General features: G+C 53.7%; 1 protein-coding gene across 3 annotated transcripts; it reads left to right on the top strand.

The window, feature by feature from the left end:
• The first annotated feature begins 7,341 nt into the window (after positions 1-7,341).
• On the top strand, positions 7,342-18,301 carry LOC119103588 (protein bowel). Of its 3 annotated transcripts, XM_037227176.1 has the most exons (5): positions 7,358-7,400; positions 10,024-10,064; positions 10,991-11,108; positions 13,017-13,127; positions 17,273-18,301. In XM_037227176.1, exons 3-5 carry the CDS (start codon positions 10,999-11,001, stop codon positions 17,325-17,327), a joined length of 276 nt encoding a protein of 91 aa, XP_037083071.1. In that variant the 5' UTR covers positions 7,358-7,400; positions 10,024-10,064; positions 10,991-10,998; the 3' UTR covers positions 17,328-18,301. The 3 variants fall into 3 exon arrangements, with proteins under 3 accessions (XP_037083070.1, XP_037083071.1, XP_037083072.1); XM_037227175.1 differs by lacking the exon at positions 10,024-10,064 and having other exon boundaries at positions 7,342-7,400; XM_037227177.1 differs by lacking the exons at positions 7,358-7,400; positions 10,024-10,064 and adding an exon at positions 10,708-10,749.
• Positions 18,302-19,703: the final 1,402 nt, after the last annotated feature.

Below are 19,703 nucleotides of genomic sequence, written 5' to 3'. Positions count from 1 at the left end.
AGGATTTCATAACAGACAGGAGAACGCTGATATGAGATAATAAAGTCGTAGTCGCCGTTTTGGAGTGTATTAAAAATATCCGGATTGAGACCAGTTATGCATACGCTTTTACAAATTCGTCTCAGGTAATGGTAATGATGTTGTACTAAGTTGATAAAAGAATCAGGCCAACGCACTGGTACTGCTGCTGATGCTAATGTCCTCCACATTAGGTACTGCTTGACTCTCTGAGGTGGCTGCTCAACTGCACAGAAGCCGAGAGTTAAAAGGTATTAAACTTCACTGCCCGCATTGTTCTAAACCTAAATAACCACGTTCGGTCTCTCGCACTCTCCGAGTTGTGTTGGGGCCCTGGACGATGCGAAACATTTTGCCCGACACCACGCATCCGAGGCGCTGAGAAAACAGGTGGTCAGTCGTGCCTCGGTGTCCTCAGCCGCGTGGCCACTCGGCCCCAATGAACCGTATGTCGTGCCTCGGTGTCCTCGCGCGTGCCACTCGGGCCCCAGATGACCGTATGTCGTGCCTCGGTGTCCTCGCGCGTGCCAACTCGGGCCCCAGATGACCGTATGTCGTGCCTCGGTGTCCTCGCGCGTGCCACTCGGGCCCCAGATGACCGTATGTCGTGCCTCGGTGTCCTCGCGCGTGCCACTCGGGCCCCAGATGACCGTATGTCGTGCCTCGGTGTCCTCGCGCGTGCCACTCGGGCCCCAGATGACCGTATGTCGTGCCTCGGTGTCCTCGCGTCAGGCGTCGTGGCCATCTGGGCCCCAGATGACCGTATGTCGTGCCTCGGTGTCCTCGCGCGTGCCACTCGGGTCCTAGATGACCGTATGTCGTGCCTCGGTGTCCTCGCGCGTGCCACTCGGGCCCCAGATGACCGTAGTCGTGCCTCGGTGTCCTCGCGCGTGCCACTCGGGCCCCAGATGACCGTAATGTCGTGCCTCGGTGTCCTCGCGCGTTGCCACTTCGGCCCCAGATGAACCGTATGTCGTGCCTCGGTGTCCTCGCGCGTGCCACTCGGGCCCCAGATGACCGTGTGCTGCAGCTCCCGCGAGTGCTCGCCGAGGGTCGTGCGTCGGCCATTGTTTCCGGAGCACTAACACGTGGAATCCGCTCCCGCCAAACGTTCGCCTGAGAATCTGCTTCCATCAAACGTTCTCCTGTCTCCCGCTGAGTGCCTTGGCCTTCAAAAACAGCCCATTCGCTTAGGGTCGGTCGGGCTGAACATGTTGTGCCGTGTTTTCACCGCGTGTAATATCCATGTGTTTTTACTGTCGTATCTACTACATGTAACGTGAATTCCGGAAAAGCTTTACTGTGGAGGATCATAAATGCACAACGTCTATCTATACCTAGCAGTTGGGATGGAACATCTTGGTTTCGATCTGATTTCCACTCAGACTTGCCGCTTTGTTTGCGTACGCAGCCCGTCACGCTTGTAAAAACTTAAATGAAACCTTTGTTTGGCTGTCAGGGGCGTTTGAATATTAATATGTTTAAGACGGACACCTCAGGTGTACTAATCGGGATTGGGCTTTAAAAACCATGTACTTTTCACCAATAGTGAAGCCCCAGTGTCGCATGCCACACAAGGTCGCATACATTACAGGTCTAACAGCTAATGACTGCTGGTGTTTAAAGGGAGTGTCCCTACTTTGGGGCAGATTTCAAAAATATACTCTCATGAAACCTCAGGTCCCATTGCGTTTAATAATCACAATGGGTAGTGTCAATGCAGCACCATTAAGATATAAGGAAATGCGTTTTAATCATTTTCGTGTCCGAAATACGCTTTCAATGCTTTGTAACAATACTACACTTTTTTTCTTTCTTGGTAACCCAGAGTGTATCCCGAAACCGCCGACAACCGCAGTTGTTGCGACCGCCGTCGTCATGACGACGGTAGAATCTGCTGAGGGCTATTTTCACCTGAAACGGGTTAGAGGTAGCACTTTTGAGCAGCTTTCACCCACACATTGCGGACCTGCGAGCATAAAACTGGCACTCTGCTGTTATCAATGACGTCAGTACAAACAGACGTTCGTGATTGGCACAGCGGGCTGCAATGGCCAGTTACGGAGAAGCGCATTGGTTGAAGTTTGAAATAGTGCGGTACGGTAGACCACGTGATACTCTGCTCCCCAAAGTCAAAGTGCCTTTTGAGGAGAGCCACTATGCTTAACGCCATAAAGTCATATCGCCTTAACGCCACACGCTTAACGCCAGGGGAGACATAAAATTCATAGCCTAACGTCTTGTTCAATTCGTGGGATAATAACCCGCTATTTGTATGGCTCTGTCTCTAAAAACAGGATGTCAAGCGTTCGTGACATTTAACACACAATTGTTTCAACAGAACAGTGTGTTGCAAATATTGCAGAGCACACACATTTGAAAAAGCAAGGCAAGTGTAACGCAATACCTTCATAGTGATGAACAGGGAGTCCAATGGGATTTCGCCCGCAGGAGCGGCTTCTTCAAATTGAAATTCTGAGCTATTCAGAAGTATTTCGAGAATACTGGCATTACCGATTATATCGGACACGTCTGATCTTTTTGGTGGCATACGCATTTAATGTGCTAGACAAATCATCTCGTTTGCTCCAAGTGTTCGTCGAGGAGAATCAAGGCTTAAACATGCAAATGGCAGGGGAGGGAGACGTTCTGTTGTAAGCAGACGTTTTGAGAACTAGATCATGTGAAAAGCTTGTAATGTAGGAGGACTTTGTATAACGCAAAATACAGGACGAGCCTTAGCCAGTCCTGAGATACGACTTCTTAAGTGATAAAAGAGAAAAGCTAAGTTCTATTGCATTTGTTAACGCCGTATCTATTCGTTGAGCATGAATTTTCAACAACCGCAAGCTATTTAACGGGAATGTTTCACGTTTGAAGATGTTGAGGCAAGCACCAAATGTGGTGAAACAGGCTCACGTATATTAGTTAGTTATATAGTTATTGGTATACCTTTTAAGTAGAAGAGGCTGCTCTAGACACCGCAATTCTCTGCTAAGTAAATGCTCCTTAATGCGTCATGGTTTGATCACGTCGTCGTACCTCGCACAATATTGATTGAGATTCAATTGATGACCGTCATATCTGGAAGTCGCGCCTACGAGCGCCAGATGCGAACGCCTCGACAATTATATCCTTTTTGGCCTTGATTGCCGCAAGGCTTATGGAATGGTAGAATTTGAAAGACGTTACTATGACATCGTGAATGCCAAGGTGACTTTGAAATATTCTCCCCGATATACCTTCTCCCATTTTGCGGGTGTGCACCTCGGAAACTAGAGGGGCTTAGGTCTTAGGAAGGTCAGGATTGTGAACAGCGTCGAAAGGTTGCGAGATGTCTGGTTCAGTTCAACAACCCATATAAATGTAGAGCACTCTCTTCAATCTGGCGTTGTCATTGGGGATCTATTACGTTCTTACCTTACATTACGCTACATTATCCTATGTTATATGTTGTGCTACACCGTCCATACATTACGCTACGCATGGAGAGGAAGGGGTTTTTGACGAGGGGTAACGGAAGCGTAACAAAGGAGGGATGGAGATATTTGGGACAGAGTAACATCAAGTTCAGGTGTGGTTGCGAATCATGTCAGTCTTCAAAAAATCTACATTCTTATGGCTTCATCCTGTGGCTTTCTCTCATTGCAAAAACCACGCCCGATATTTGTTTCGTGTCTGGCTCGGCTGGGGGCCAAGCCGACGTACTTTTTGGAACATTACGCTTAAAAAACTGCAACCAGGGTGTTACGCTACGTTAAACGTGAGTAAAGTATTGTTTGCAAGTGACAATAAGCTTTCTCAGAAACGTTGAGCGCGACCATTTCGGTGGATCAGACGGATTGTCTGTACAGACTTATTGTCTTGAATTAGGACAAACTGCTCCATCCAGTTGGTACTCGTCACCAGCAAGAGTACTGGCCCTGGGAGTAGCCTTAAAACTATAAAATCTTTGACTTAGTGGGTCCGACCTGGCAGTCAGGATTTATCAAAACTGATACCTTTGGATCCAACAAATGTAACTTTAAGAGGTTTTCGGCAACAACCTTTATTCTCTATGCGTTTCGGTTGATATGGCAGCAGACATTTACTTGTCAGCCGTTCGATGTGGCACTTCTCTCTGCAATCTTGCAGTATCGCCGCGATTTCGTCCCCACACATAATTGACGTGGAAAAGTAAAAGTTCAAAACGGAGGGAGCTTCAGAACCCCAGTGGTTACGGCGCTGGTCTCAGCAAGCGCGGTCTCGGCGCCACAGGGAGAGCCCGGGCGAGTGGCGGGCGCAAATCTCAGCGCCACAAGGAGAGCCCGGGCGGGTGGCAGGCGCAAGTCTCAGCGCCACAGGGAGAGCCCGGGCGGGTCGCGGGTGCGGGTCTCAGCGCCACAGGGAGAGCCCGGGTGGGTCGCAGACACAGGTCTCAGCGCCACTGTGCCACGATACGCGGCTAACAGATTCTAACCATGGATCCATGTATCCTCCAGTTTTTGGGCTTCTCTTAAAAATCTGTCATTTTTTTCAAAATTTCAATCATCAGAGCAGATAAAAACCCGAAGCTAACAACGCGGCGCAGGCCAAAGCGCGGGCAGCAAATTACTAGCGGGTCTGGTAGCCGTGCGGTCAGTGGGCCAGCATTCGACCCGAAATCGATCAATGCTATTTTTTAATCGGTATCGAATAGCGGACTGTCATTAGCACTCAACCCTTTAAAGATCAGACCATAGATATCCCGCAAGTGTGGGACGCTTTTCATGCCAACGAATATTGAACCAAAGGATTTGCGCATTTTGCAGTATTTTAGCCACTCTTGACAACAGTGTGAATCACTACAAAGTCTTGGATATTGATTAAAATGATCAAGTACGGTCGGACTGAAAGCCGTTGTGTCGAAGTTACCTGACTCCATTTCCTTTCTTCTTGGCGTCATATAAGTCATATTCGCCGATTGATCCATCCGTTATTACCGCGCTCCTCCCCCACGCGGCACGCGGCGTATTGATGCTGAGAAAATCCAATAATTGCCTGATATATTGATGAGATCGAACCTCCTGGTACATCGAACATCGGTTTTTCTCAGGTTGAGAAGTCATGATGACCAAAATTGGCCTCGTGTCATGGGTGGAGAATGCAATATGGCGACTGTGGCGAAGGTTCCACTAACCTTAGCTGTAACTGACAACATTTTGCCAGACTGCCACTTTACCTCTAATTATTCCTGTTCCGGCCAGTGTGCGCATCAACCGTTCTCGACATCCTCCACTTGCTATCAGCGCTTCCGCAGAATGCCAGGCCGCGGATACGGACGCTACTGCAGAGGCACGACAGACAGGACCACGCTGTGGTGGGTCCAAACACCATGGACGCAAATCATCTGCATTAAGGAATACATCTAGTATTGAGTGTTAAGGGGTGATAAGTCATTTCAGGCGGGCCAAACTACAAATTAATGCCAGCTGCGGTCAATCCAGGCAGTCAGCGCGAGGTGGTAATGTGTTTTTCCGCTGTCTTTGAAGGGACTATAGCCCTGTTGCACTCCCATTTCCCACTTCCCTCTTGGATCGCCCTTGCTTGAGTTCAAAACCGCACTGGCGCGCCACGCTGTTATGTGCGTTTTAGCGCTCCATTTTGCAATGAAACGCTTCGACGGTTCGGCCAACACTGCGCTGAATGGAACATCTCAAAAACTGTGCACGAACATGGCGCCCCGCCACGGCCATTGTATGTGCGTGGACACGCTGGACGCCTCGGCCAATGTACATAGCCACGTTTTGTCTTGTGTGAAAACAATTTTTGACCATAGGCATTGTCTGGGCCATGTGCAAACCAAACTAGTCGGATACTTTGGTGTTTCAGCTGCGTGAGCAGCTACCTTCAAATACTGTTGATTCAACACCATCACTGTTGGGGAATGATGCATTATGACGGGCGTCTGGGAAACGATTCTTTCGAAGTAACTGTTTACCGAGTGCGAAGTTCATGCACGTAATGATCAACTACCGTTGTGGATACACGGTTATAATTCTGTCCTCCCGTGTGGAGATCAGCCAAGGGAAAATAGTTTTGATGCAGTTAAAGAAAGCTAAGCAACCGAACGTTTTCACAAAAGGTGCGCTGATTTTCTCTAACACGAACTGCGCAGATATCCACTGTCCTAAGTGGTGTCATAACACGCATTGTTGGATCAATAAATCGCCACTTTTAGTTTCCGTTGACCATGCAGCGAGCACATGTGCTTGATGCGGTTCATGGGGAGGGGGCAAACAGAGGCGACTGACTCCTTCATCTATGGAGAAAATGACGGGTCCTATGACGATTTATAGCAAGAGCCGAGACAAACAATTGCTTTTACCACTCCAATTTCGCAGAGGATTTGCCATGATTGCATAGACACTGACCCAGTTTGCCCACTGTTTTTGTCTTGCTTGGTCCAGTATTGACAGATTCGGCATGCAATGATGCCTGCTCATATGTCAAACGCAAAGACTTCCAATCTGTATCGCTTGTGTCGTGTTCGGTACATGTTACTGAGCTGTTGATAGTTATCGTGATCTTTAGTGCTAATTTACCATGTATGTTTTGTCCTGTGTGCACTTAGTAAAAATACGGTCAAATTACAATATTTAATAGTATGTGTAGTGTTTGACAGCATGTGCAGCATTTGACAGTATGTACAGTGTTTCCAAATACCTTCGACAGAAGATGCCATGGCGACAGTCATGACGCCACCAAAACTCCGAGTGGAGCCGTGATAGTGGAAAAATTTAACATGCGCACGAACAGAGGTAAAATATTATGGAAAAACACCAAAGCTGGGAGCCCGATGGTATGCGTGAAAGGTGTCGCTTTGCAATGAAATTTCGACTTTTGACACACCGGTCACCAGTGATGTTCAGCCAGTCAGCTGTGCACCGGCTGGCCGACACACCGGTCACTCAGCTGGTCAGTCAGCCTGGTCAGTCAGCTGTGCGCCGGCTGACCGAGCTCAGCCTGCCTGCGCTACATTGGCTGGACGCGGGCTGTACCCACCCACAGATTCCAGACGGATGGCTGCTCTGGTTTCGGCGGCACCCCGGCGCGTGCCATTGTTCGAGTGGAGCGGGCAGCCGTCCGCCGGGCCGGCCGGTGTCCACCGGCCTGTTACATGGTGGCTAGCCCCCGCCCACCGCCGCCGCCCGCCAATGGCCGTCCGCCGCCGCGGCGCGTCACCGCCCCGCCGACCAATCGCGTCGTGGGGGAGGGCAGGGTGACGTCATGAAACTTGCCACGCATTGTGCAAAAATGTGTGGAAAAAACGAAGATGGAAGACCAAGGTGCTCTGGCGGAAACCATCGCACCATTCGATATTCCGTCGTGGAGGTGTTAAGACCGCGGTCCCTACCAACCAGGTAAGACCGACAGCCCAGTCATCCCGGTGCTGCGGCCTGCACGACCAGCGCAACCAGTGTTGCACTTCTAATCCTCTGCATCTGTAAGCGCCGGTAGGCACCGTTCTCCTCTAAGTATTGAATGTGACTTAGACTGGCACGTGCTCTCCTCTTGGTACCTTGAGATAGAAGCTTCGTGCTCGGCGCATGCAGTGCCCCCCGCTATCCCCGCCGACGGTGCCGCCCGCTGGCCCCCCGCATCGGGCCGTTCGTGCTGCCGCGGCCTTCCTTCGAGCGCTGCTGCCTCTCAGGGGACGGCCGCTGCACTGCCCGACCTGGTGCGCACACCAGCCGCCCAGACAGGGACTTTCCGTAGTCTTGTGTCCCGGAACAGCATGTCACCCCAGGGCCCAACAGCACATACCGGTCCCGTCAACAGTCGGCCACCGCACCGTCCGGCGGCGGTCTACTCCCATCTGGACGCGTGCCTATCGGCTCAGGCTCAACAGCCACTGTCGGACTGAAATCCCGGCCAGAGCGCGGCTTAACGGTAGATTGGCCACGTTTAAGAGCGCCGCCGCCCACCTGACGTTGTCACGGGGAGGAAGCCATGCAGCAAGTCACTGCTTGCTGAATCACGTGGTAGAACGAACGTTTTTCTTCTTGGCTGGGCGTGTGCAATGAGATCACAGCATTACGGGTTAGGCATACAGCTTCGGATGTACCATATTGCTAAGCCATGAAGTGTTCAGAGGGGCACTCTCTTAATGCTGCGGTTAGCGGACTGTCAAACAGTGGGAATGTTAGCGGACTGTCAAACAGTGGGAATGTTAGCGGACTGTCAAGCAGTGGGAATGTTAGCGGACTGCCAAACAGTGGGAATGTTCGCGGACTGTCAAACAGTGGGAATGCAGTGGAACTGCAACGTCCTGCACAAAACACAAGTAAGATTACGGGAGTATGTCATGTCTGTAGGCCGGCTGCACGAGTGATTACTGGAACACTAGCATTTGAAAACTGGCGGTGAAGTCATTTGGGAATGTATTTTTTAGTAAATTTCACCAAATGGTAGGGATTGTTGATGCGCTGTTCGTAATGTATGCAACTTGATTTCATGAGTCCAAAAAGATGCGAATAAGTTATAGTGGGTCACTTTCAGTCCTTCTCCAATGCAGTTAGCCTGCACCCCACAGTTCGATATCGGATTTACTGGGGCTTATACCGTGTCGCAAACCGCAGGAAGATGTAATGTGCATGGTTTTGTGCATTAGCTGCGAAGTGCAAACTGCCAGGCTGCGTATTCAGTTTGTGCCGAGTTACTCGGAGCACCGTGGGGGTGTAAGACAGAATATTTGACTTCCTGCTCAATGCAATTTCACTGTTTAAATAACACAGATGCTTTCCTCATAGGCCCATGAATTGCAATACTTTCCCATTCTTGTAGGTATACATCAGCTCACACGCCTGATCGCTGTATTCTTGGATTGCCTGGTTCCCAAACTGACTCATAACACCTGCAAGCCTGGTCCCGGGATATCTGATACGCCCCACCAATTTTATTACTCCCATAAATGCCGCCCACAGATTCCTGGCGATAACCTTTGAACCCGCCTGCGCGCGTTCCCGGTACCCTCCCCGCGGCTCGGCCGTTCTCACGCTCACCGGCCGGCGGCGGCGCGTGTCAACAAAGCGGCGTGCGCGCGCCCGCCGGCCGCCCGGCGAATGAATGAGATTCCAGCCGCTATGATCGTGTAACACAGGAGCGGCGCGCGGCGCCGGCCGCCATTGTAAAAACGGTGGCGCCGCCGGCCGCGCGGTGGCGAGGCCAGCGGTCCGGCTTCCGGGCGGGGCGCGGCGCGGAAGTACAGCCCGGTCAAGCCGGCGGCCCGGCCGGGCCCAGCGGCCGGGGCGCCCGCCGACTCCGGAGGCTCTCGGGGTCGTCTGGCGTCTGGCGTCTGCGGCCGCCTGGGCGCTCGCCGGCGCCGGAGGCTCTCCGGGTCGTCTGGCGTCTGGCGTCTGCGGCCGCGGGAAGGGAGTGCGCCGGGCGCTGCAGATGGTCCTGCAGAGTCGGGTCGAGTCCAGTTGAGCGAGCCCCGGCTGCCGGAGCCGGTCCTGCGCCGCGTCCCGCCAAAGCAGGCAGACCACGCCGCCCGCCGGCATGGAAACGGCGGAAAGGGCTGGCAGGGCCAGTCACTGGCCAGCGGGCTCAATACAGCTCACTTGTGATGCGCTGGAGCATCCGTCTCCGGCGCGCCAGCCCGGCAAAACAGCGATTTACACCAGCACGACAGCCAAACGTGACACTCCACTCAGTATTTAAAAGCACCGCGTTTGCGCTTTGCTGCTACTCCGCGCGCTAAACCGATGCTCAGGTCATGTAGCTACCCTGCGGCCACTGCACGTCACATGGGGAGTTGAGCTGATCCGACCCAACCGGTAGGCGTCCGCGCCCTGGCTCAGCTGCAGAACACACCGCACCGACTTGCTGAGCCCTATTAAGATCCGGTTGTGGCTGACCCGGACTTGAGCCGACCTCTTCAGATCGGCGCCCGTCAGCATGGCGACCCCGTGGCCGGCGCTCTGTGACGCTCTTGTCGTCCCATGTCTCACACTCCGACCTAAATGCATGTTCTGGGTGTTTCAGATGCGATGTATTGCATGCCAAAGTCATCTAAACATGTGGTAGTAAGTAATGTTTTGTCTTCCCTCTAGCTACCGCCTCGCTTGCATGCCAGCTAACCGTAGATTACGGGCCGGGAGCCGGCGGGCATTGGTGCAGGCTGGAATGGTCTTGCACGCGCCCCGCCCGAGGCGTGCTGGCGCGTGTCTCCCGCGAGCGGCGGGGTGGGGGACGCTCCAGTGCCCGGGGTGGCCGGCGCGCGCCTGCCCGCAAGCGGCGGGGTGATGCACCAGCATCCGGGGATGCCGGCGCGCGCCTCCCGCGAGCGCGGGGTGACCGCCAGCATCCGGGGATGCCGGCGCGCGCCTCCCGCGCGGGGTATGATGCGCCAGCGCCCGGGGGTGCCGGCGTGCGCCTCCCCGCGCGGGGTGACACGCCTCGCCCGGTGACCTTACGTCCGGCCGGGCCGCGGGCCCACGTCCGCCGTATTGGCGGCCAGCCCCAGTGGCGTGACCGGACGGCAGCGCGGCGCCCGGCGGCCGCCCGCCGCGCCCCGGCGCGCGCGCCGCCACCCGGCCCGAGCCGCTTACGGCGGCAGCAGTCTGTTGCCAGGGAGCGGCGCCGCTCGGTTCCGGTCGGTGCTTGGTGGTGGTGGTGCACGTGCTCTCCCAGCCGGCGTGTCGATAGTGTGCTTCCCGTCGTCTGATGGGGGTCTGCAATGTGTGCGTGTCGCACGCGGGAGATGTTTGGGTGAGGCTTGCGTGCAGTTGACTGTGAGAGGTGATTTTAACTGGTGTTCCAGTGCTTGATTAGCTTTTGTTTCGTTTCAACTAAGCCTGGGCTCTGGCAGCTCAGGTATTGTTTACAGACCAGTGACTTTGCCTTCAGCACTTGAGTGGCTAATTCTCCAGGTGGTCAGAAGCTCGTCGACGAGGCTGTACCTCCTCGCCCGCCACCCAGTGTTGTCTCTCACGGACCTGCTGCCTTTTAGGTGTAGTCATGCTGGACACTGACTTTGAAATGGATGATCGATCCCACCTCGGCATGGGCAACAGGACCGGCTCCCCCGACCGTTACTTCACCTGCAAGTTCTGCCAGCGGCTGTTCAGGTGAGAGAGGGTGCTGCTTGGTGACCACAGACTCCTTGTAGCGCCGGCGACGCGATGACGGCCTCGCCCGCTTCCGTACAGGAAGTGGGGCGAGGCTTTGATGATCCGTTTTGTTGACCGTCTTACGGCCAGTTCCGTCGGCACGCCCCTGAACCCAGCTTATTACCCGCATCAAGAAAGCGGAACGTCCGAGCCGAGCTGACTCCAGACGGGGCTGGGCTAACCGCAGTCGTGGCAGCTGAAGCCGCTTTTCAGCGCGCCCTGAGCCCATTGCAGCCGCCGGATGCCGGCAGCCAGCGAACGGGTCGGACAGGTCCCGTCACGCCCGGAGCCCGCTGTGCCGTACCACCCTGTACATAGAATGCCCGGAGCCCCGCTGTGGCCGTACCACCCGGCCGCACAGAACGCTCGGAGCCCGCTGTGCTGTACCGTCCCACACACAGAACGCTCAGCACAGAGCCCGCTATGCCGTACCACCCGCACACCAAACGCTCGGAGCCCGCTGTGCCGTATCCCCCGCACACCGAACGCTCGGAGCCCGCTCTGCCGTGCCGTTCCGCGCACAGAATGCCCGGAGCCCGCTGTGCCGTACCACCCCGCACGCCCGAACGCTCGGAGCCCGCTGTGCCGTACGGCCCTGCCCGAGAACACCCGGAGCCCGGTATTTGCTGCGGCGATAATTGTTCACTCAAGCGACATCAGGACTGACTTCCGGCTGGGGGTATATTGTTTGCGCGGTATATTGTCGTTCCGGTATATGTTTACGCGGCGCTGACCATTCCCGCCTGTGCGGGCCGAGGCCGTGGGATAATATCCACGCTTTGAGCCAATCAGTGACGAGTTTTTAACTTGTCTTCCATTAACTACCCTTGGTCTTACAACCCTCGATGGGTTCCAATGACTCTGGTTCTCCCGAACGGTCTCGACTTGCTTTGTTTTGCATTGCTCCGCCTCGACTTGCTGTTACTTATCTAGTGCCGACCTGCGTTATCCTGCAGACGAGTTGGATTGTGACCGCTTCCCGCAATCTGAGCCGTTAATTGGGCCGTTCCTCAGTCTGTGCAGCGGTTCAAAGGTCGCCGCTGTAAAGGCCTGCAGGGGCGGATCCAGATGGATGCACATTAGAGTCAGGGACACTCACTATTCTCACATTCAAATCGGATAACTGTGTGCGCACCATATGCCGAATGGTCACGATCTTTTACGTCGGTAGAGGCATCTCCATTTTCAAATTCCACATCCGCGCGTGGCACTGCTCAGCTCGCCTGGGCCGTTGCGCAGACCTAGACCGCCTACAATCCCCGATCAAACGACCGAAGGCAGCAGTGGCCCCACTGCGGTTGCGATGGCCACTCGTGTGTGTGTGTGTGTGTGTGTGTGTGTGGTGTGTGTGTGTGTGTGTGTAGTTGTGCACGCCGGTCCGTTGGGCCCTTTGCACTGAGGCTTTGTCTGGATGTGCAGCTGCGCAAGTCCAACCATCGGAGGCAAATGTTGCAAACCAATGGTGTGATTTTCAACCTACCATGCGCTATTATTTTGCTTAGTGTAATTTAAACATACGAGTATGCAGTTTGTTAGTTAATCTAATGAACACATCTGCTATACTGGGCCACACAACTGTACCATCAACATTTTGCCCTCCAATATTTCGCTTGCCCAGTCTAAAACAAGTTAGCTACAGCAAGCATGCCTGTGGTGAAACATTCTACTGTTTTGCCAAATCTAGTGGCTGTTTGGACCAGCAATTAGTCATTCGTGTCGGTAGTCTTTTTCGTGGCGTTCGTAAAATTAACTTTGTGGTCGAGCTTTTGTCAACCGGAAGTAAACCGTAACGCGTCGGTAGTCACACTGAGAACGCGGACCGGAAGACCGACCACGCGCGTTGTCTGATCATTCATTGATTTTCAGGAAAGCCTACAACCTGATGATTCACGAGAGGTCTCATGACACAGCCAAATACAGTGCTGACATCTACAAGCTTCGGAATGAGCTTCAGTCCTGCAACAGAAGAGATCTCAGGTAAGCAGATAGTAGTTTTCTAATTGTTCCACCTTTCTCTTTCTCACCGTAGAGGTACCTAAATAGAATCTCGACTGGCATGGAAGCATGGGTCTTAACTCAGTCTGGTAAACGCATGGTAATTAGTTTTCTCGGTGTCTTTTGACTCGAGGCAACCGGTACACTGGCCTTACTGATCGTATCTGCAGAGCATGGTGTTGTCTCCTGGCTAGATCGGTGCGTGCCACCCGGAACATAACAGAGCGGGAATGCCGGCTGGCAGGCCCACCCTGGCCTGTCGGCGTATGAGTCTATTGCCATTTTAAGGCAGCTGAAGACAGTCACATCCGTGAAACTACCCGAGGCAGAATAACTTTGGAGAAATTGCCAGCTTTCCTTGGGCTGAATAAATTCTCGGCAAAGTTCTCTTCCGTAGCGGGATCCACATTGTTCCGCTTATCTCTTCCCTCATCGCTTTTGGCCTTATAATGATAGGAACTGACGCATTCAGTCTTGGTCGCTTCGTCGTCTTCTCTCCGCCGCTCGAAGTCGGAGGATTAAGACCTGATGTACCAAGATAGGAGGTGACACACCTTTTTACATGCGCCGCCAGGGAGAGCTATTGTCTCATACGTCACCGTGGTTGTCGCGTTTTTTGGCGGCCGGCGCGGTCGAGGCTCGACAGGGGCGATGTGGGACGTGCGCACCTCTGATCCGGCGCGTGGAGCGTGCACGCGTCAACAAAAGAAATGTATTAGTATTCGTTATGCTAATGACTTGATCATGGCCTGTAATGGAGACGAAAACAGCTTTATCATCCGAGGATCATAGTTACCGACAGACAAGTTGTTCACGGAAACACCGTTATTAATGGTGTAGTAAAATTGATTACTGAAAATAAATGCATCAATTACATTACAAAGCCGCGAAGCTTCGATGGCAGAAGATTTATGACGAGTTAGTATTCATTGAATGTAAGATGATTTGAATGGAGTCTTTGCTGGGGTATGTGATTTCGTGGTTTGGTTGAGAACGGAGCACATGAAAAGACGCCGACATGCCGTTCATTTTTTCGCAACACCGCAGCCCACGTCTGATTGTCCTATCTTTAGCCCGGGAATTAATTGATTGAGAGTGGATAATACCATCGAAGCTGGATACCTAGTTAAACGACGTCTTGCCACAGAGTAATGCACAGGCTCAGTCTAATCTACTTGCGCTGGAGATTCGTCGGCGGCGGCCTCGACATCAGGCTCGCTCGAGGACATTTTTCCTTTGCAAACATGCAACTCGAGTGGCGGCCATTATCGCGGGCTGATCGACACGGATCGGCGGGGTCCGTACTCAAGAAACTTTGGGTTTGGGCAGATTAGTTTCGCGTTTCGATCGTGTGAAATGACACCAAAGCATGGATGGACCGCAGCGACTGGAAGGCGTGGTCACGTGCCTGGCCGGGACTGAGCACGTCTGTGAGGCCCGCGCCGAGACGCCGCGTGGCATCAAAGGGCCGCCCGGACAAAGCTGTGCCATAAGTTCTATCAAGGCCAGCTGCCATGTTACCTCGCCGAAGACCTATGATTAGGGCGGATGGTTTGGCCTCCAAGAAAGGGTTTTCATCGTGGAAGCTTTCAAGCCCGGCAGTACAAGTTCGCGGCAGGCACAGCGTGTGAGCGTCTGCGGCACCGAGCGACCGACCCGCTGACGGTCAGGTCTAGAGGCGCTCAGCGGGACCTCGGAGGGCCTCAAGAGTCCGCTGACATTGACAGCTCATGACGGCCCCAGGGCATGCTCGCTCCGCACAGAGGCCAGGCGGGAGGGGCGATATAATGACGCTGAGTGGCGACCGCGGCCGGTCCTCGCCGGTGTCGCCGGCGTCGGACCGTTTCACAATATTGAGCCGTCTGGCCCACATAACGAAGCCCGGCCGCGCGGGATCACTTCATCGAGCCGGGCCGGTCGGCGAGAGGCCGCACGTGCCGGGGCGCCACCCAGGGCGCGCGACGGGGAGGCGATCCGCTCGGGCGCGCACGGATCACGTGCGGGCCGCGCGGGGCCGCCGTGTCGCCGGCCGCGGTGGTCCCCGGCCCGGGGCGTAACTCACGTCGCCAGGACGCTATACATTTGGCCGCTAATTGTGGGCGGTTCGCCCGGCCGACAGCCGGGGCGACGCGGCGCGGCGCGATTTAGTGCGGCCGGCGCGGCGCGGCGCTTTTTTGGCGCGCCCGCGCGCGCCGGCGGCCGCCCAGCGCGCTGACGGTCCCCGATCCTCCCGCCAGCTAATGGCTTTACGACGCCGTGTTTGAAAGCGCGCTGTCACTGGAGGTGACGCGTGCGATGGATGGCCAGCTGGAGACGCAGGGTGGCTAATTGAGGGCGGGCATGGGTCCTCCCCATGGACACCGCTGTCCCCTGCCCTGCCCACCGTCTAATAGGGCAAGAGAATAAAGAGACGTTGCCGATATGTACCCCATTTGTCGTTAAAAGTGAATGTGTCGCGCGGAAAATCACGCGCGTTAAGGTTGGCATGAGTGCTCAAAAGCGGAAAGGCCGCTGTTACGCTGAGAAACTAAATGTGTCTAATTTGAGAACACCGCACAAATCTGGTGGATATTGCATTTTGCGTCCGATGCCGACTCAGCTGGCGTCTGGTAATCCCTGGCCTCTCTGGCAGTCCCGGCCCTATGCCACCCTGTTCGTTAAGCTCTCTATCTTTGGCCATTGAATAGGCTGGATCTTGCTTGCTTGCTCGCGAAATGAATAGGCTAGATCTTGCCGATGTAGGTGTGATGCCTCATGTGGCGCATCTAGATGGGTGAACGCTTAGACCGCACATCCTTCAGCTGATGGACAGTGATTAGGACTGCATGTTCTGAATGCGGCAGCTATGGAAATGATAGGAGAGCAGCGGCACGTTAGATGCACGTTGCTCTAAATGTGAGTTTACAAATGTTTCCCGCCAGTGGTACCGAGTTTTTGCACTTCATATGTGCGGCGAAAAGTGCAGCAGTCAGTCAGAGTACCCATCATTTAAAAAACGCATCGCGCTCACCGCCAGATCCTCTGCTGGCAGCGTGTGAGTGTGGCCGTGAGACGGCGGCGCGTGTGTCTCCCGCACGGGCCGCACCGAGCGTCGAGCGCCCGGCGAAGCGGCGGAGCGCGGCCAGTGGAGGACGCCGAGACCGATGAGGTCAGAGAGTGACTCCGCGGAGCAGGGGCCTGAGGATGACTCCATGTCGTGCCTGCAGCGGGCGACAGCAGCCTGTCACGCGCTGACGCCTGACTCGTTCGGCGGGCTGACTCAGGGACGGCCGGCGACGCCGCCGTCCGCGAGCTGCCACCCGCCTGAGCTCTCTGACAGCGGCTAGTGGGCGCGCGAATTTATCGGCCCACACGTGGCGGTCGGCCGGCGGGTGCTCCGGCCGGCCCGGCGCGGCGTGCCGGGCCGCTGGTGCGGCGTTGGCGGATGTGATCGGTGGGCCCTTTGGAGGCGTGCTCGGTACCCGAGGCCCTCACGCGGACGAGAGGACAATAGCCGGCCAGAGTTCAAAGCTATCTGAAGACTATTGGACCTTACAGCCGATTCATTAACTGCACGATGGGGCCAATCAATCGTGCACTTTGTGCAAGAGAGACGGCATGTTTCTTTGTTTCTAACCGCAACGAGCAAACGCCAGGAGACAACGTTATGCATGTTCTATGGCAATAGATTAGACTGGATTTGCACATCTCCGACAACTACTGACTGCACGTCAACCCTTTACAGAAGGTGACTTCACAAATATATGCATGTATCTACATATCTTCCGTCTATATAGTAAGTAGAATTTTATCTCCGTGTCTCCCTCTCTCTCTCTCTCTTGCTTACCACCACTCTATGGGCTTTGGTCTCTGAGGTGATTGCCTGGCCCTTTCGGCCTACTTTTCGGGCCGTTGCTGTGTTCTATTCCCAAATAAATGGCATTGATGTGAATGGGGCAATCAGTGCTAGTGTGCAATTATGCATGCTTAATCTTCATGCTCAATCCTGGTCAACGACATCCAATCATATTTTTATATCTGCATAGCGGGAACAACAATTATAGAAAGTCTGTGGTAATCCGGAACAGAACACAAGTACTGACCGGAGCCGTCACCACTCGTTTGTAACGGCCCAGCGTTTGTTTCAGGTTACTCTTGGCCAGGGCAGTCCAGGAGGAAAACTTTCAGGCCCTCAAGGCCTGATGACTGGCCAGATGCCAGCGCAGACTGGCAGCTTCGAGTCGCCTGGCAAGACAAGTCTGCATCCCAGCCCCTGTCTTCCGGCGGCTCCTGGCGATCAGCTCAGCAACCCCAGACCGGCGGCTCTCAGCGACAGGTTCAGCGACCCCAGACCCAAATCTTACAGCGACCGGCAACCCCAGACTGGTGGCTCCCAACGACGAACAACCCTAGACTGGTGGCCCCAGCGCCCAGCTCAGCAACCCTAGACTAGTGGCTCCTGGTGACCAGCAACCCTAGGCTAATGACTTCCGGTGACATGTTCAGCCGCCCGACCAGCGACTCCGGAGCGGCAGCTGCCGACAGCTGCGCCAGCTCCCGAGGCCGGCAGCTGCTGACTTCAGGGCCGTCCGTCGCGGCCGGGCGGCGCCTGGTGCAGCCCGCGCGGCACCGACTCCACCGTTTTGGGCCCGTTCTCTGCCGTACCCGCTCCCACGCGTAGATGCATCTGGTGTAGGCCAGGGCGGGGATCAGACTGTGATTTTGTGCTAGTTTGTAATTTATGCCCGCACGGTTCGCAAATGTTTTTTTTCAGATGAATGCTGCACCGTTTTGTGTTAGAAATAGGCTAACTGAAGTCAGTTTTGAACGGAACTCTACCACCCTGTGAAGGCTCAACGTCCGTTCATCTGGCTACTTCTGCTGAAGTGTTGCAGTGGAAAAATCTCCCTTATGGACTCGTGGTGTCATATTTATTCACTTTTCTTCCTTTGAGCTCGGGGAATTGCCATGACTATTGAAAGCAGTTTTACTCATTCATGCCTGGCCAATGTAAATCCTCGCCAGGCGCTTTTGATTTCACCTGTGCTTTGTATGCGGTATGTGTTGGCCATAGGTAACGAGTTGTTGCGCATGCCCCGTTTTTTGCAGTAGGAGATGAATAACATTGAATGTTATCATAGTCATGTATATATTATATATGAAATACAGTCCACCCATGAGCCAACTGAGGTTTCTTTGCAGAACAGGTCGTCGACGCTGAAAGAGCCCTGTGCTCGGTAGATGCGATAGGCGTTGCAGGTTCTATACGAGAACATTGCGTAATATTTAAATGAAATGCCTCAAGACTCAGACAAGCCCGAAACGTAAATTTAGCGTAGACACTTGTTTCGTAGCTTGTCAATGAGCTTTACAAGCAACGTCTGTAGTTAATTCACATCTATATTAATAACAGTCATCTATAATCATAACAGTTATCTATAATTTACTATCGTACATAAACTGTACCCAAATCGATCATGGACTGGCCGCAGGACGAACCGTTTCTGAAATGTTGGATGCTCTGGACCGACCAGTAAGGTAGGTTGTTTTGGCAATCAAAGCAGGGTAATATCTTCCAAAGTCGTGCAGCAAAATACCAATAATATGTATGCCCTGAAAAACCGACTAGAAGAAGCAACATTATGTCCATTGCACCAAGCCAAGAGAATCGTTATTGTCCGTAGCCGAATAAAAAGTGTGCAAAACGACTGACAATGGTGCTTAATTCAAGCACTAACTTATCCTGTTTTTACGAATTATGCTGTTCTCAAAATCATACAAAGATCTCCAGATTATTTCGAAATAATTGAAGGGTTCTAGTGGCAAATCGGGGTATACCATGGACATGGAAATCGTCAGAGAGGTATTCACCAAATGACTTGACCCCCGTGAGCGTACAAACTAGACAAACTAACTAAAACAAAGTAGGGTTGCTGATACAGCAGGGTTTCACTCGTACTTTACGATTCCATAACACTATTTCAAATGTTTCCGTATCTTTTAGAGACACAATGTTTTATAAATACGTGGATCCGACACTGCATGCGGCTGGCCTGGAGCCGGCAAGGTTTGGCTCGTGCTTCGTAGTGGATGCATGCGGCTGGCCCAAGCCAACAAGGTTTGGCTCGTGCTTCGGCATGGATCCTTGCGGTTGTCCTAAAGCCGGCAAGGTTTGGCTCGTGCTTCGGCATGGATCCATGCGGCTGGCCTAAAGCCGGCAAGGTTTGGCTCGTGCTTCAGCATGGATCCATGCGGCTGGCCTGGAGCCGGCAAGGTTTGACTGACGCGGTCACTGGGACCGCGTTTGAGCTAGTGATCACCTCAATTTGGCGTCAATCTCAAAGCCCATGTGTAATGAATGTCTGGGTTAACTCCCAAATCGCTCAAAACTACAGCACTTCACATGTGAAACGAACTCACAGATTGCGGATTTATCCACGGATCGCATTGAAATTGTGCAGAAACTTGCACCAAAATGGAAACTAGGACCGTACCGGACCGGATTGTACAATTTCCCAGCCCACACGGATTGAACCGATTGAAAACCAACAAGGCCACAAGCACTGATGGTTCCTTGAA

The sequence above is a fragment of the Pollicipes pollicipes genome, unplaced genomic scaffold, assembly GCF_011947565.3.
Source record: "Pollicipes pollicipes isolate AB1234 unplaced genomic scaffold, Ppol_2.1 Scaffold_5724;HRSCAF=6776_pilon_pilon_pilon, whole genome shotgun sequence".
Classification (NCBI taxonomy): Eukaryota; Metazoa; Arthropoda; class Thecostraca; order Pollicipedomorpha; family Pollicipedidae; genus Pollicipes; species Pollicipes pollicipes.
The sequence above is the reverse complement of the archived record's forward strand: the minus strand, read 5'-3'. Positions and strand labels throughout refer to the sequence as shown.